The sequence below is a fragment of the Oncorhynchus gorbuscha genome, linkage group LG15, assembly GCF_021184085.1.
Source record: "Oncorhynchus gorbuscha isolate QuinsamMale2020 ecotype Even-year linkage group LG15, OgorEven_v1.0, whole genome shotgun sequence".
Taxonomy (NCBI): domain Eukaryota; kingdom Metazoa; phylum Chordata; class Actinopteri; order Salmoniformes; family Salmonidae; genus Oncorhynchus; species Oncorhynchus gorbuscha.
The window spans coordinates 50,543,112-50,562,068 of record NC_060187.1 but is presented as its reverse complement, the minus strand read 5'-3'; the positions used below and the strand labels follow the sequence as shown (position 1 = coordinate 50,562,068).

Here is an 18,957-nt window from a genome sequence, read left to right as displayed (position 1 = left end):
ATGACAAGTGGACTACACGTCTCGAATGTTCAGAAAGTTAAGCTTACGTAGTAAGAATCTTATTGACTAAAATAATTAAAATGATACAGTACTGCTGAAGTAGGCTAGCTGGCAGTGGGTGCGTTGTTGACACTACACTAATCAAGTCGTTCCGTTGAGTGTAATAGTTTCGACAGTGCTGCTATTCGGGGGCTAGCTGGCTAGCTAGCAGTGTTGTTTACGTTACGTTGCGTTAAAAGAACGACAATAGCTGGCTAGCTAACCTAGAAAATCGCTCTAGACTACACAATTATCTTTGATACAAAGACGGCTATGTAGCTAGCTATGTAGCTAGCTACGATCAAACAAATCAAACCGTTGTACTGTAATGAAATTAAATGAAAATGTGATACTACCTGTGAATGCGACCGGGTTGAGTCTATCCGGTAGACGTTGGCTAGCTGTTGGCTAGCTGTCGGCTAGCTGTTGGCTAGCTGTTGGCTAGCTGTTGGCTAGCTAGCAGAGTCTCCTACGTTAAGGACGACAAATAGCTGTCTAGCTAACCTTGGTAAATTAAGATAATCACTCTAAGACTACACACTCTAAACTACACAATTATCTTGGATACGAAGACAGCAAAGACAGCTATGTAGCTAGCTAACACTACACTAATCAAGTCGTTCAGTTGAGTGTAATAGTTTCTCCAGTGCAGCTAATCAGTGGACGTTAGCTAGTTGGCTAGTGAAGACTACGTTAGGACGGCGAAATACGATAATTACGCAATTATCTTTGATACAAAGACGGCTATGTAGCTAGCTAAGAAGAAATTGCTAAGATTAGACAAATCAAACCGTTGTGCTATAATGAAATGTAATGAAAAATGTAATGAAAAAGTTATACTACCTGCGAAGTGCCGATGCGACCGCTCGCTCCAACCCGGAAGCGAGCGGTCGCTTTTGTAAAGAGGAATGGTCCAAAATTCCTCCTGACTGTTGTGAAGGTCTGATCCGCAACTACAGAAAGCGTTTGGTTGAGGTTACACAACGTCCCAAGAACGTGCTAAAACGTCCTCTGCGACATCCCAGGGAGAAACCGGCAACTAGACAACACCTTCAGGGGACTGTTCAGAACAAATAAGCAATTCTGAAATTGTAGTCCCGCGGAAATCCCCATTCTCTACTGATTGAATAGTGGAAACACATCAATCCACAGCAGTCCAAAAGACTGACTGACCTGTATTGTGGTCTACCGGTGCGTACTGTGGAGACATTGTAATGTGTATAGATTGCAAAGGTGTGTGGCTGCAGCATTGAAATGTCAACTCAGGAGATTGAGCAGCATCTGTTATTTAAGTAAGAGTCTATTTAAAGATTGTTTGTGTGGAGAGCTGAAGGCAAGGATCTGTCACCACAAGTGTGAAAATGTTTTTAAAGGGATAGTTTTCCAAATGTTTTACCCAGGGGACATTTTTTTTATACAACAGAGGAATAAAGAAAGAGACAAATATATTTGTAATCCAGTTTACTTGGTTGTGTATTGTGTCAGCTAGTTATTGCATCAAATAGATGTTCTTTGTAGGACTTGTGTTTTGTGTACTATACCCATACATCACAAAGTAGTTAGTGACATTGCGTTGTTTCTGAGAGGTGGTGTTGTCTTCATCTGCTGTGTGATGCTGTGATCTCTTATGTAATGGGATATTGCACGTTAAACAGATTTGACTGTATGTTCGGCTCGTCTGGCAAACAGAAATTCTCTGCAATGCAGATGTCTCTCTCTGTCGCTCCCTCCTTTCTATGATTCTGTCGCTCACTCCTTTCTTTGATTCTGTGATGGACTCACACATCTGAAGACACTCACTACAAATTGCAGCTGCCTCCCACCCACACATCCACATGCTGTGTTACTCACTTATGGTATACACACACATACAGTTGAAGTCGGAAGTTTCCATACACTGAGGTTCGAGTCATAAAAATGCATTCTTCAACCACTCCACAAATTTCTTGTTAACAAACTATAGTTTTGGCAAGTCAGTTAGGACATCTACTTTGTGCATGACACAAGTCATTTTTCCAACAGACTGTAAACAACACTGTATCACAATTCAGATGTCAGATGTTTACATAACATAAGAGTCTGACTGTGCCATTAAATAGCTTGAACAATTACAGAAAATGATGTCATGGCTTTAGAATCTTCTGATACGCTTATTGACATAATTTGAGTCAATTGGAAGTGTACATGTGGATGTATTTCAAGGCCTACCTTCGAACTCAGTGCCTCTTTGCTTGACATTATGGGAAAAATCAAAAGAAATCAGCCAAGACCTCAGAAAAGAAGTTGCAGACCTCCACAAGTCTGGTTCATCCTTCGGCGCAATTTCCAAATGCCTGAAAGTACCACGTTCATCTGTACAAACAATAGTATGCAAGTATAAACACCATGGGACCACACAGCCGTCATACCGCTCAGGAAGGAGATGCGTTCTGTCTCCTAGAGATGAACGTACTTCGGTGCGTTAAGTGCAAATCAACAATTCCAGAACAACAGCAAAGGATCTTGTGAAGATGCTGGAGGAAACAGGTACAAAAGTATCGATATCCACAGTCAAACAAGTCCTAAACCGACATCACCTGAAAGGCCGCTCAGCAAGGAAGAAACCACTGCTCCAAAACCGCCATGAAAAAGCCAGACTACGTTTTGCAACTGCACATGGGGACAAATAAAGTACTTTTTGGAGTAATGTCCTCTGGTCTGATGAAAGAAAATAGAACTGTTTGGCCATAATGACCATTGTTATGTTTGGAGGAAAAAGGGGGAGGTTTGCAAACCGAAGAACACCATCCCAACCGTGAAGCACGGGGGTGGCAGCATCATGTTGTGGGGGTGCTTTGCTGCAGGAGGGACTGGTGCACTTCTACAAAATAGATGGCATCATGAGAAAGGAAAATTATGTGGATATATTGAAGCAACATCTCAAGACATCAGTCAGGAAGTTAAAGCTTGGTCGCAAATGGGTCTTCCAAATGGACAATGAACCCAAGTATACTTCCAAAGTTGTGGCAAAATGGCTTAAGGACAACAAAGTCAAGGTATTGGAGTGGCCATCACAAAGCCCTGACCTCATCCTATAGAAATGTTTTGGGCAGAACTGAAAAAGCATGTGCGTGCAAGGAGGCCTACATACCTGATTCAGTTACACCAGCTCTGTCAGGCGGAATGGGCCAAAATTCACCCAACTTATTGTGGGAGGCTTGTGGAAGGCTACCTGTAACGTTTGACCGAAGTTAAACAAATTAAAGGCAATGCTACCAAATAATAATTGAGTGTATGTAAACTTCTGAGCCACTGGGAATGTAATGAAAGAAATAAAAGCTGAAATAAATACTTCTCTCTACTATTATTCTGACATTTCACATTCTTAAAATAAAGTGGTGATCCTAACTGACCTAAAACAAGGAATTTTGTCAGGAAGTGTGAACAACTGAGTTTAAATGTATTTGGCTAAGGTGTATGTAAACTTCAACGGTACTCTGGTGCTCATAAACACTTATGGTACACACATAATGTACATTTCCTGCCACTCACACACTTATGGTATACACACACGCACACATACACAAACTCATGTCCGGTCTAAATCTAGCATGTTACTGTAATGACGTGCATTATAGCCTACACGTCATATGATGACCAACAGCTGTAGATCAAGGTCATTGCTACATTTGAGCAACGTGTTCTTCTTTTGGACATACCGTAATTGCTGGACTATTAAGCGCACCTGAATATAAACCGCACCCACTGAATTATTAAAAAATATGTATTTTGTACATAAATAAGCCGCAGGTGCCTACCGGTACATTGAAACAAATGAACTTTACACAGCCTTTAAACGAAACACGGCTTGTAACAAAAATAAATAGGCTTTAACGAAACACGGCTTGTAACAAAAATTAAAACAGTAGCCTACCAAGAAAGTCATTGGTCACTATCTTCCTCCTCCTGTGCACTGAAACCACTGAAGTCATCTCCTTCGGTGTCGGAGTTGAATAGCCTCAGAATTGCTTCATCCGATGTTGGATCGTTTTCATTGTCGCTCTCGTCACTTTCATCCGGAGGCAAATACCCCGCTGAGCTCATGCTGCCCCTTCAACACGCAGCAGTCCAGCCTTTCGAAACCTGTTGATGATAGTGGATTTTTTGACAATGCTCCACGCTGTCAGGACCCACTGGCAGACTTGACCATAAGATGCTCTTCGCCTGCGGCCCGTTTTAGTGAAGGACTTCTCCCCACTTGTCATCCAAGCCTCCCACTGAACAAGGAGCGCCACCTTAAATGCACGATTTACACTAATGTCGAGTGGCTGCAAATACTTTGGGCCATCTGCTTTTCTTCCCTCTGAAAGCTTTTGTTGTCTTTCTGCACTGAGTCAGTTCCTCACGCTGCTGTTTCCATCGTCTTATCATCGACTCATTAAGGCCAAGCTCCCATGCAGCAGCTCTATTTCCTTTTCCAACAGCCAGATTTATCACCTTCAACTTGAAAGCTGCATCATATGCATTTCTCCGTGTCTTTGCCATGATGAGGGTGACAAAATGACTACCGTAATCAGAATGATGGGAAGTTTGAGCGCGCTCTATTTACGTCATGTGACGGTGCTCAGTTTTTTGGCGGCATGAATCTTGTGAAAGCGGGAAAAATCCATAAATTTGCGTCATTGTATAAACCGCAAGGTTCAAAGTGTGGGAATAAAGTAGCGGCTTATAGTCCGGAAATTACGGTACTCTAGTACATTATTTCTATTGTCACAATATCTCTTTGTATGATTTCAAAACCATTGGACTCTCCCAAAGGGTTTTTTACTTTGTGCGTTAAACCAGTTCTACGGTGTCCATAGGACAGACTCAAGTCTACAATTAGATACACCAAAGCTACAATTAGATACACCAAAGATACAGTAGGCCCGCACTCAAAATATTTTGAAAGAGCTTACTTTATTTGAATTGTAACTCAGCATTCCTCATGCCATGTTGAAGGAGAGTTAGCAGTGGGAAAGACAATGGGGCAGAGCTTGACAATTCTTTCTAGGGATGAAAGGATGGATGCTAAGCTCTACATAGGAGAAGTTGCTGAGGCTGGGTCCAGAAGTTTTTCTGCTCTCTGTCAAGGCTTTCTGGTTTGCTGTGTTTGCAAAGAATAGCAATGAATTAGCAGCTCTACTGTAACCATTCCTAATGGTTTTGCTGACATGGGAAGGAAAGTATTTTTGGTTTTTGAAAAATGTTGTTCAGTTAGGAAGACCCTTATTTTCCTAGGTTGTCTGTGATTATAGCTGTAGTTTGGTTGTTTGTGAAAGTTTAACTAAGGCTATACATTTGTAACAGAGTAGGTTCCGTCCCTCTCCCTCACTTGGCAGGAAACTGGGACCTTCTGCACAACAACACTTCACACTCACAAACCTGCATTACAAATATCGCTCCACAAAAACCATAGCCCTCACAGAGCAAGGGAAACAACTACTTCTTGGTCTCAGAGCGGGTGGACACTACCTGCACAATGGACGCTAATAGCACATTAGCGCCTCATCAGACTCCCTCAGCCGTCTTGTCAGGCCAATACCTGGTATTGGATATGACAGAATTGTTTTTTGCTAAATAGCGATTTTTGTAGATTAACTTTATGACCAAAAAATATGCACAATCGTTTGTCTCAACATTAACTAACACATTTGTCTCAATTGTAAATGTTTTGCTTGACTCGATATGACGTTATAAATACTTACATTTGCTTCCCCGTAATGTTTTGTCAGCCATATTTGCTGAGGAAAGTCATCAAGGAGGGGTGGCTCATGTCAAATTCATCGTTGGAACCACTCGATATGGTTGGTCATGTAAAAACCTTGGGGCCCAAATGCATAATGAGTGCTCTAACTCCTCCTTGTGGTGGTCTGGAGCAATGAAGCTGTGACGCCGGGTACTTCTAAGCGGTGTAAGCTCGCAACTCTTTAAAGGGGGAACCACTGTATATGGTTTCTCTGTTGCTCTATCTGTGCTATAAGGGGTGCTGCTAGGATATGTATGACAGGGTAGACGTGTAGTCCACTTGTCATTCCAATCTCCTTTGCATTAGCGTAGCCTCTTCTGTAGCCTGTCAACTATGTGTCTGTTTATCCCTGTTCTCTCCTCTCTGCACAGACCATACAAACGCTCCACACCGCGTGGCCACCCTAATCTGGTGGTCCCAGCGCGCACGACCCACGTGGAGTTCCAGGTCTCCGGTAGCCTCTGGAACTGCCAATCTGCGGTCAACAAGGCAGAGTTCATCTCAGCCTATGCCTCCCTCCAGTCCCTCGACTTCTTGGCACTGACGGAAACATGGATCACCACAGACAACACTGCTACTCCTACTGCTCTCTCTTCGTCCGCCCACGTGTTCTCGCACACCCCGAGAGCTTCTGGTCAGCGGGGTGGTGGCACCGGGATCCTCATCTCTCCCAAGTGGTCATTCTCTCTTTCTCCCCTTACCCATCTGTCTATCGCCTCCTTTGAATTCCATGCTGTCACAGTTACCAGCCATTTCAAGCTTAACATCCTTATCATTTATCGCCCTCCAGGTTCCCTCGGAGAGTTCATCAATGATCTTGATGCCTTGATAAGCTCCTTTCCTGAGGACGGCTCACCTCTCACAGTTCTGGGCAACTTTAACCTCCCCACGTCTACCTTTGACTCTTTCCTCTCTGCCTCCTTCTTTCCACTCCTCTCCTCTTTTGACCTCACCCTCTCACCTTCCCCCCCTACTCACAAGGCAGGCAATACGCTCGACCTCATCTTTACTAGATGCTGTTCTTCCACTAACCTCATTGCAACTCCCCTCCAAGTCTCCGACCACTACCTTGTATCCTTTTCCCTCTCGCTCTCATCCAACACCTCCCACACTGCCCCTACTCGGATGGTATCGCGCCGTCCCAACCTTCGCTCTCTCTCCCCCGCTACTCTCTCCTCTTCCATCCTATCATCTCTTCCCTCCGCTCAAACCTTCTCCAACCTATCTCCTGATTCTGCCTCCTCAACCCTCCTCTCCTCCCTCTCTGCATCCTTTGACTCTCTATGTCCCCTATCCTCCAGGCCGGCTCGGTCCTCCCCTCCCGCTCCGTGGCTCGATGACTCATTGCGAGCTCACAGAACAGGGCTCCGGGCAGCCGAGCGGAAATGGAGGAAAACTCTCCTCCCTGCGGACCTGGCATCCTTTCATTCCCTCCTCTCTACATTTTCCTCCTCTGTCTCTGCTGCTAAAGCCACTTTCTACCACGCTAAATTCCAAGCATCTGCCTCTAACCCTAGGAAGCTCTTTGCCACCTTCTCCTCCCTCCTGAATCCTCCTCCCCCTCCCCCCTCCTCCCTCTCTGCAGATGACTTCGTCAACCATTTTGAAAAGAAGGTTGACGACATCCGATCCTCGTTTGCTAAGTCAAACGACACCGCTGGTTCTGCTCACACTGCCCTACCCTGTGCTCTGACCTCTTTCTCCCTCTCTCTCCAGATGAAATCTCGCGTCTTGTGACGGCCGGCCGCCCAACAACCTGCCCGCTTGACCCTATCCCCTCCTCTCTTCTCCAGACCATTTCCGGAGACCTTCTCCCTTACCTCACCTCGCTCATCAACTCATCCCTGACCGCTGGCTACGTCCCTTCCGTCTTCAAGAGAGCGAGAGTTGCACCCCTTCTGAAAAAACCTACACTCGATCCCTCCGATGTCAACAATTACAGACCAGTATCCCTTCTTTCTTTTCTCTCCAAAACTCTTGAACGTGCCGTCCTTGGCCAGCTCTCCCGCTATCTCTCTCTGAATGACCTTCTTGATCCAAATCAGTCAGGTTTCAAGACTAGTCATTCAACTGAGACTGCTCTCCTCTGTATCACGGAGGCGCTCCGCACTGCTAAAGCTAACTCTCTCTCCTCTGCTCTCATCCTTCTAGATCTATCGGCTGCCTTCGATACTGTGAACCATCAGATCCTCCTCTCCACCCTCTCCGAGTTGGGCATCTCCGGCGCGGCCCACGCTTGGATTGCGTCCTACCTGACAGGTCGCTCCTACCAGGTGGCGTGGCGAGAATCTGTCTCCTCACCACGCGCTCTCACCACTGGTGTCCCCCAGGGCTTTGTTCTAGGCCCTCTCCTATTCTCGCTATACACCAAGTCACTTGGCTCTGTCATAACCTCACATGGTCTCTCCTATCATTGCTATGCAGACGACACACAACTAATCTTCTCCTTTCCCCCTTCTGATGACCAGGTGGCGAATCGCATCTCTGCATGTCTGGCAGACATATCAGTGTGGATGACGGATCACCACCTCAAGCTGAACCTCAGCAAGACGGAGCTGCTCTTCCTCCCGGGGAAGGACTGCCCGTTCCATGATCTCGCCATCACGGTTGACAACTCCATTGTGTCCTCCTCCCAGAGTGCTAAGAACCTTGGCGTGATCCTGGACAACACCCTGTCGTTCTCAACCAACATCAAGGCGGTGGCCCGTTCCTGTAGGTTCATGCTCTACAAAATCCGCAGAGTACGACCCTGCCTCACACAGGAAGCGGCGCAGGTCCTAATCCAGGCACTTGTCATCTCCCGTCTGGATTACTGCAACTCGCTGTTGGCTGGGCTCCCTGCCTGTGCCATTAAACCCCTTCAACTCATCCAGAACGCCGCAGCCCGTCTGGTGTTCAACCTTCCCAAGTTCTCTCACGTTACCCCGCTCCTCCATTCTCTCCACTGGCTTCCAGTTGAAGCTCGCATCCGCTACAAGACCATGGTGCTTGCCTACGGAGCTGTGAGGGGAACGGCACCTCAGTACCTCCAGGCTCTGATCAGGCCCTACACCCAAACAAGGGCACTGCGTTCATCCACCTCTCGCTTGCTCGCCTCCCTACCACTGAGGAAGTACAGCTCCCGCTCAGCCCAGTCAAAACTGTTCGCTGCTCTGGCCCCCCAATGGTGGAACAAACTCCCTCACGACGGCAGGACAGCGGAGTCAATCACCACCTTCCGGAGACACCTGAAACCCCACCTCTTTAAGGAATACCTAGGATAGGATAAGTAATCCCTCTCACCCCCCCCCTTTAAGATTTAGATGCACTATTGTAAAGTGACTGTTCCACTGGATGTCATAAGGTGAATACACCAATTTGTAAGTCGCTCTGGATAAGAGCGTCTGCTAAATGACTTAAATGTAATGTAAATGTATGTATGGTTAGGTATAAGTAGGTCTTCTCTATTAAGACTTGAATGTTGTCTGCTAGCCATACATCATTACAAAGTAGTTAGTGACATTGTGCTGTTTTTGAGATGGTGTACATTCTTAGATGCAGCTGTTGTCCTTATCTGCTATGTGTATATTGAAACTTCCATTTAAATTCAGGTTTATAAAATATTTGTGCATACTGGAATAAATGGGGAATGCTGTGGGGGTATTTGTTCAGTGAGTGTAACGGTTACTACTACACAGCAGTCAGGGTTGGGCAGGTTACTTTCTAAATGTAATCTGTTACAGTTACTAGTTACCTGTCCAAAATTGTAATCAGTAACGTATGTTTGGATTACCCAAACTCAGTAATGTAATATCATTACTTTCAGTTACAAAGGATCCATTGAACGCTTTGGGTGTGTCATCATAGTGTTTTCTGACTTGTGGTCAGACTCTTTCAGGTAGGACTAGAACAAACTTAAACTTGCGCCTTTTTTCAATGCTGGATTGAATGTCATTGAGAAAACAGCAACCAATTGTGGTTATTTACCACACATATGTGGAACCATTTACAGGAGCGTGGTTAGTGAATAAATGTAGTGAAACTAAAGAAGAGGGGTTAGAGGAAATAGAACTGTGTTGGGTATATCATCCTATGTTACGTTCTACTACCTGTATACGGGGATAGAACTGGGTTTTTATACAGTACCATACAGATAAGTCACTCAGTCCACATGACATAGAACCTGATTAAAACAAAATCACAGGTCACCATGACAGATTCAACCAAAGGCAGTGCAGAGACAGTGGATCCCACACCAATGAAGGCTGGGCCTGACCTCTCTGACACTGGCCTGACTGATGCTGGCTTGGAGCTTTTTGTTGACGTTTCTGCATATATGGATCAAACTACAGGGAAGAAACTTGCAGGGTTTGGTATTGTGACAGTTGATAGAACCACTCACATACAACAACCATTACCAGATACTTTCTCAGCTCAACAGGCTGAACTTTTGGCACAACTACTGCCTGTAAAATGGGAGAAGGGAAAAGGGTTACAATTTTTTCTGATTCTGCTTATGCAATAGGGATTTGTCTCTCCTTTGTCTGGAGGAGTAGGGGTTTTCACAATGCTTGTGTAATTCCTATTCATAATAGAACTATGGTTTTAGATCATTTTGAGGCTATGGTGCTGCCCTCTGCTTTAGCTATTGTGAAGGTTGCTGCTCACACTGGGGGGAAAGATTTTGTGAGTATGGGTAACGCCATGGCAGATGAGGCTGCTAAATTGGCTGCCTCCAAATCTCATAGCCACTCCATGTTCTTCTCTGCTACTGTTGGGAAAGACACTGATGACAGGCTTTGGATGTTGGTTTTCATTTGGTATGGCAACAGCTTGACCCTGTTTCAAAAATTTGGAGACAGACTTGTCTTATCGCCTCTGTTTACCAAGTGGCCCATGGTATGGCCCATTTGTGAAGGGGGGGATATGATAGAGGCAGTTTCTTTGGATTGGATTTGTCCAAATTTGACTCAGCATGTGAAACAGTTTCTGTTTCAATGTGCTACGTGCATGCAATTTAACATTGCCAAAGGAGCACCTCTGAAACTAGGTAATTTCCCTACGCCAAGAGGACCATTTGTCCATCTTGCCATGGATTTTATAGATCTTGCAGAAAGAAAAGAAAGGACAAGGTACTGTTTAGTTCTTATTGACAGGTTCATCAGGTGGGTGGAGGCATTTCCCACCACATACTGTGATGCTAAGACAGTAGCAAAGCCACTAGTGTGGGAGATAATACCTAGATTTGGTGTTCCAGAGGTTTTATCTGCAGACAATGGTACCCACTTCACTGGTGATGTAGTGAAGCAGGTAGCCATAATGATGGGAGTGGACCAGAAGTTTTTGTCCATCTACCACTCCCAGAGTAATGGGGTTACCGAGAGAGCTAACCAATCCATTAAACAAGTGTTAGCTAAGGCATGCCACTCCACCAAGAAATCTTGGTTGGATTGTTTACCGCTGGTGTTAATGAAAATGTGCAGTAGTGTTAATAAAGGCCAGGGGTGTTACACCACATGAAATGTTGAAAAGAAGACCCATGAATGTTCCCGCACAGAGACCCATGACTGACACACAAATAGACCTCACTTTAGCTGAAGTAGAACACTTGGAGTACATGAAAGAGCTAACTACTATTGTCAGATCTCTCCACTCTCACACTAGGAAAGCTCAGGAGGAGGTACCAGTTGAGGACCCCGACTGCCTGCCTGTGGAGGTTGGAGACTGGGTCAAAATCCGGGTCCACAAGAGAAAATGGAACCAGCCAAGATGGAGGGGGCCATTCAAGGTAACCATGGCAACATCAACGGCAGTTCAGGAAAGGTCCGGCTGGCACCACCTGTCCCATTGCCAGAAGGTGTTCAGCCCACAGGAGAGGGTGGAGCCAGACGCAAGCCTGAAGCAAAATGCAGAAGCAGATGTGAGTTGAGACCAAAGACTTGAAAAAGATGAAGGGCAATAACAAATCCCTGAAGAACCAACTATTTTACATGATCAGCAAGGTTATGTTGTAAATAAACAAACCCTTAGGGGGTATAAGAGAGGGAAGACGACAGCATGTGGTCATTGGTGGTTGACTATGTTGGCTCTATCCACACTACTTGTTTGTGTGGGTGAAGCCTGTCCTGTCAACACGTGGGTAAAGTTTGTTCGAGATGTAGGTTGAAAAGTGGCTCCAAACGGGACTGCAGTGTTAATTTTTTGTTGTTGTTTTGTCTAAACCCAAGTCCATGAGAGAGTTGTTTGGTTCAATGAGTAGACCAATGGCAGAGACAGACCATGCCTGGTTTAAAGGTATTGGCTTTACCCGCCTCCTATGATGAATACTATGATGCCACTGACCCAGAGGATGATTACTATACTACCTATATGCGAATGGTTAACATTTCCAGATGTCTAACGCCGATTTCTGTACATGGTTATATGAGACTAGGTAGTCTCAAAGGGGGGATGTTGGGGGTTACCCTGGGGGTCAGGTGTAGTCACGCAGCCTCAAGGCCAAGATAGTGAAGTGAGAAACCACAGTCTAGACATGTTTTTCTCTTCTTAGATACTTTGTATCTAATCCAATGCAACAATGTTAAGGTATGATTGACGGTAGTTTGTCTACACCAACTAGTAGAAAGAGTGTTGTCTCCTGTTTCACCACACAGATCTTTACTATAGACTACTGAGGTATTCTGTACGTGAATCTCTGTCTGCAATTGCATTTTATTACTAAAGAGTTTTATACCAAGGTTCTTGTGTCTGTGTCATCTATCTGGAAGACTGATTGTTGAAGGAAACGTACATCACCCCAAACGTACACCACCCAACACTCGCCCTAATTATTTGATAACTTTCCCCTTCATAACTTAGCCTGCTGTTCCGACTTGGTGGTGTACATGTAGCCTATAGCCTGTTTTAGATAATAGTAATCATTGAATATTGTAAGAGCTTTCATTGTCTGCTTATATGTCCCTTTTATTTATCCTACAGTTCTGATTTGGTGTACGTGGAGAATACTGTAAGAACGCCTATGTTCAGAATTCTGTTGCTGTACATTTCAAAAGTGCTGAACAAATAGTTATGTTGACTACGACCGTCCTAGCTCGGTCAGGAATGTCTTTATCGAAATTACGGATGGCCTTTTATCCGCTTGTCGTAATCCGTTTGTCGTTATGCCATAGTCTGTACATATCAATTGTCAGTAGAAACCACATCTGTTTGAGCAATTCAGCCATATCAGCTATAGTTTAAAAAAGGCAGTAAATGAACTGAATGAACTGTTTCACTGACAGACAGCGGTGGTGCAGGATTCAGGTGTAGCGGTGGTAAGGATTCACTCCATGGTGCTGAAAATAAAGCTCTGCTGTTGTGGCAACATTATGTAGGGCACCGTTTGTCACCGTTATAGTGCAATTAATGTATTCTGTTGTGTTGCGTTGTGTAGTGGCGTTGCAGGCATGCATCTCATTTTTATAAATGTTTTACCCCACCAAGATTTACATGCTAAAATCGCCACTGAACAAGTCACATAAGAAGTTGCATGGACATTTTAATGACTACTCTCTAGGCATGGTTTTGAAATCTTACAATTTCAAAACCATGATACTGTCTACAGACAGTATCAACTTTGCTGTAGACTTGTGGAAGCTGCTTTAGACACGGTGATCTAGCTATCATATTGACCAGTGGTATGCCTACAAGTGCACATGATTTAGCGCTCTGGGCCCGCCGAGTAGGTGTAGTTTGTATCTTCAGACAAATAAAATGGTTCAAAATGGGAATACTTCGCCTACATGGCAGAGAAACCAAGTGCACCTGTCGCTTCTATAGCTGATTGGCTGGGCCTGGATTAAAACTGCCAGGCCCTGCCGTGGCGTCGCCCCTGAGTGAAAGGAGTCTTTTTTTGTCACAATAAACACCAAATGGAAGGAAACATTTTCAAGTGGGAAGCATGGATACCTGAACTTGTTCAATAGAACCTGTCTTTTTCAAGATTTCCATTTATGGATAACGAACAATGCCCAGGTTTCAGAGCCAGATAACATAAAGAGTATGGCACCGGAGATGAAGGTTTGGTTGTAGTGTGGCACCAAGACCGGAATGGAACTTGACTTGTGCTGTCATAATGGAAAATCCTGATAGTAGCTGTTTGATATACCTAACTGTCTCTCTCTAAAAATCCTCATGCTGAAGAAGGAAGTGGTAAAATGCATAATTACCTGGAATTTCAAAGACAGAATTCCAGTAGCTAACATCATGTTACTGTAATGTAGTATTTGACAATTTCTTCCTTCATGATCTGTTGGTACCTAGAGAGAACTATAGTCTTTCATTGTTAAAGCTTTTGTTTGATTCATAGTAATACCGCAGTAGGCTAAGCTGGTTGTAGTACCTAACCAGGAGATTATGGAAAAATCTAATTTTCACGTCACTCTATTGAAATCAGAGTAGAGGATTTTTGCTAGATCAGGGAAGATTTCCTCAAATGTATCTTATTACAAAGGATGGACATGAAAGGGTTGGGACTCGTTGAACAGCATGCTTTTAGATAACACACACTATTCTTCTTTCGGTTCACTTTGGCACTGTGGACCTTCCAACTGTAATTTAGGATGTTTGGTCAACTATTCTTGTGTGATGTTGGTTCCCAAAGCTGATAGGCTTTAGCTAAGTAGGCAAATGTGTTCTTGAGATGCACAAATGAACCATGTTACCCAAATGGTTATAAAACCCTAACTGAAGGCCTTGTCTACTCGTATACACTAGAAAGGAACAATCCTGCCCGCTGGTCTTCTCCTGTCTCTCACAGTGGGCCTATTTCCTGCAGAGTGTGTGTGTGTGTGTGTGTGTGTGTGTGTGTGTGTGTGTGTGTGTGTGTGTGTGTGTGTGTGTGTGTGTGTGTGTGTGTGTGTGTGTGTGTGTGTGTGTGTGTGTGTGTGTGTGTGTGTGTGTGTGTGTGTGTGTGTGTGTGTGTGTGTGTGTACACGAGTATGTGTGTCTGCCTGCATCTGGGCACTCTCTCAAAGGATCCATTTCATCTATTTCAAAGGGAAAAAGAGAGCAAAAGAGATCTATATACTACAAAGAGTTTGGATGCCCAGTGGTGGAATTCTTCCAAAATTAAATTGATGTTCAGTGCTCTTTATAATCTCTTCTATGGGAAGTGTATTGCCACTCGTGAGACTCTTGATTCTCACAGTTAATTATTGGGATGCTGTATTGAATAATATTGTTTTCCTCTATATATTTTTAAATAATATTGTATTGTGCAGTTCGAACCTCTTCCACTCTCAAACTAGCAGTTTCAAGCCTTCCAATAGACGGGTTAGTTGACAACATCACAAAACCAATGCGCGCGCTTCAATGGGGCAGGAGGCCGACTGTTGTTGTGATTCTGGATGTCCAGATAGCTAGATACGATGACAAGAAGCTGACGTGGGGAATCATATGTGGCTTGTTTCAGCTAGTTTTATCTTGTTCTTCATACCATGTCTCATTTTGAGGTGTTTTTACTGATGTCACGTCTATGCTAATATGGCTCAAATATACTAGCTGTAGCTAACCAACAACTGTAGCAATGTATTTGAGAGACAACAAGTGCTCATTGTGCCAAATCAATTTTTATGTTTTCAATAAACATTAGAGATAGTTCACGATGTCAGCAGTCTAAGCCAACCCTGTCTGTTTTGCCCCATAATTGCACACTCATCCGTTAAGTTGCTAAACAAACAACCCCTTCTATAGCACAGCTTTTTCCTGTCCTGCAGACATCCAATGTTGAGTGCTATTCTGTGTCGAGTCGAGATGGCGTGAGGCTATTGCCACGGTTACCTGGAATGGGACGGATTCCATTTTTAGAAACCCGTCGGGCAGAGAGAGAGAGCCTTTGGACATGAACAAGTCATTTTTTGACTGCTCTAAAACCAGTCCTTATTTCAATATTATATCAGTTTTGGTTGTTAATATTGAATCCCCACACTGCATTATAGATCTGTTTTAGTGTCAGTGCCAGCTTTCTGCACGCATTGCATAGGATGCCCAAACTTTTTTGCCTCGTGAATCACCTAAACTTTAACATTTCCTGGTGAGTCCCCAAATAGACTGAACCATGTTTCAAGTAAGTAACCACTCAGTGTTTAGGAGCAGCTCAAGGGGGACTGGCTGCTACCCGCTGTTTGGAAAGCACCGGCACAATGTGGGTTCCAATGGCTCAATTGGTTGAAGCCAATATATATATATATATATATTTGGCTCTGGTTGGAGCATGGTGCTTGCAACACCGCAAGCACCATAGATAAAGCGTTTGCTAAATGACAATATTATGTACAGTACATACTGTGATACAGTTTCCTCATCCTGGTACAGTGTGCTTTGAGAGCCAGTCAGTGCTTGATGTGTAAGGCCCTAGCTTAATGTTCCACAAGCAGGTTACAGCTCTCCCAATGGAGGTTACAATCAGGTCAAGCCTCTTACGCAACAAATGTTTGATCAAACAATTAAACATTGTTGTGTATCACCCAGATTACATAAGAGACTGAGACTACATATTTGTCCCTCATTTGTGCTCAGTTTAAGCTGATTTCAATAGAGGGTTGTCTACATTGCTTTCAATACCTTCCAAATTAGCCATTTGGAAGACAAACAGCTCTGCAGAAAAGTACACATCTGGGTCATGTTCAGTAGACACCAAACAATAGAAAAACGGACTGAAACTTGGATGTAAAATCTAGACTTGGTCGAATAAGAAACATTCATTTTCCACTGCAATTTTAGTTTATTGCGGGCCTTAATACCTCCAAAATTGGGGTAGTGCTAAGCTAACATCTGGAATTGTTTTAAGATAGTCATACCATGGATCATTTAGCTATTTTATTAAAAATTTTAGGACCCCTTTGGGTATCAAAAAAATGATATTGATAAAATATTGAATTTGGCCTTTATTACTATAGCTCAGAAAAACTAATTGAATAACACATTCATAAATCAAATTTAAAAAGAATAAGGTTGTAAAGTGTCTGTCCTATGTTTAGGAGATATAAGACAGCTCAGGAAATATTTCAGTTTTTTGGACACATATTTATTTTTGTTGGCACAAAAATAACTCCATACTTCCATTAGTTTGCATGGGCTACTTTCAGATGAGTCCCGTGACACGTAGAGCAAAACTGCGATTCTGAAGCTATAGACAGAAGTTGGCACATCAGCATACCCGACTTCAGATCAATCCTGTATTACTTGTGAGGGTCGTAGAGTAAAACAGAGAGTCTCCCCTTCCCATAGAGTGTAAAAGTTTGTAGGCCAAACCATTCGAACGCTACAAACCTTTTGTAGCTCGGCCACTGACACAAGCGGATTTGGTGGATTGAGACACAAAATAGTGCCTCCCGGGTGTGACAGTGGTTAAGGGAGCCAGCTGTGCCATCAGAGTCCCTGGGTTCGCGCCCAGGCTCTGTCGTAACCGGTTGCGACCGGGAGGTCCGTGGGGCGACGCACAATTGGCCTAGCGTGGTCCGGGTTAGGGAGGGCTTGGTCGGTAGGGATGTCCTTGTCTCATCGCGCACCAGCGACTCCTGTGGCGGGCCGGGCGCATTGCGCGCTCACCAAGGTTGCCAGGTGCACGGTGTACCCTCGGCTGGCTTCCGGGTTGGATGCGCGCTGTGTTAAGAAGCAGTACGGCTGGTTGGGTTGTGTATCGGAGGACGCATGACTTTCAACCTTCGTCTCTCCCGAGCCCGTATGGGAGTTGTAACGATGAGACAAGATAGTAGCTACTACAACAATTGGATACCATGAAAAAGGGGTAAAAATTTAAATAAAAAATAAAAAAATTAATATACACAAAATAGTTTGACAACCCTGTTTGTAAGCTTTTAAATTATATTTTTATTTTCTAGTGATGAAGACATGGATGTCTCATGGTATGGTGGGTTATGCGAAACGGGTCAACTTTGAGCACTTCCAGCACTTCTATCACTTCTATCTCCTAAATGTTATAGCACTCAGGTCAAAAAAGTCACTTTCTGACCACATCTACCATTGGCAAATATGTATTGAAAGTTTTGTTTAAATCAAAAGGGGTGCGGTCAAAAAGTGATTGAAATCAAGTCGAACGACCCAATATGCTTTCCATTATGTTTGTTTAATACGATAGATAGGTTTATGTAGCCTACTATGAGATCACTACCGGATATACTGTATATCAGTTTTCATAGCTGCTGTGATCAAGGAGACTTGTGGGTCACGGGTCCTCATAACAGTAACGCTCGTAGTGACGTGTCAGTATTACCAAGTAAACACTTAAAAGCATAGGTAAACAGCTCGGCTGTCACTCAAACAATCTTGCCCTTGATCTCAATGGGCAAGAGTCATAGACTCTGTCTGAAATAGCACCTTACCCCCCTACATATTGCACTACTTTTAAGTGGAAAGGAGTGCACTATAGGGAATAGGGTCCCATTTTGGATGCACACATAGTAATACCACCCTTGGTAGTACCGCAGGAGTTTTTATGATCCCATTCATACCGGATAGCAACATTCCCCCAAGCAATCCCAGACACTCTCTACAACATAATAATATCTTTATTGTTGTCATTTTGTCTCAGCAGCAGGGGACAAAGCAGATCAAAATCAATATCCTTCCACTGGATGCACCAAAGGGAAAAAGCCCTTTGAAAAATGACATTGCTCCTTTGGCCTTTCCAGATGAGGCAGGTCTGGGATGTTAATTTGTTTTGACATGCCAGATTCATTTCTCACTGCGCTGTGCTCTCTTCGGTAATGAGGGGTGTGTGTGAAGAGTAGTGTGTTGTTGCCCTTCTGTTTAGATGGCTAAATTGAGGGCATTGCAAAGTGTCTTCATGGTATGTTATTAAATACTGTTGGGGTTAAAGTCCTCCAATGGTGTTTGGTTTGCTAGGTTGGAGTGGTGTGTAATTATATAGCTAGCCAGTATACTCACTGGGTGTCACAGTCAGTAACAAACTGCTACAGATGCGAGCGCAGGCTCGGCTACCGCAAGGCTACTAGCGTTAGCATGTGCTGATTGCGTATAGAAATGCTTGCAGGTTAGTTTATTGAAATGCTAGCGTTAGCAGGAATTGCCCTTAATCATAGATATGGGATAAGGTAACCCTACCCCCAAAACTCACCTAAAACATTGTTTCATATGGCTGCTGAAAAATG

General features: G+C 44.0%; 1 protein-coding gene across 5 annotated transcripts in view; it reads left to right on the top strand.

The window, feature by feature from the left end:
- Positions 1-18,957, top strand: part of LOC123997461 (calmodulin-regulated spectrin-associated protein 2-like) — an 84,287-nt gene that overhangs the window by 25,224 nt on the left and 40,106 nt on the right. The window contains exon 1 of one of the 5 annotated variants that reach the window (XM_046301724.1): positions 11,307-11,705. The exons of the other annotated variants lie outside the window; for them this stretch is intronic. Within the exon in view, the coding sequence (XP_046157680.1) occupies positions 11,307-11,705 (399 nt within the window). Of the gene's footprint in view, positions 1-11,306; positions 11,706-18,957 lie in introns of those variants that run through there. 5 annotated transcript variants of the gene reach the window in all.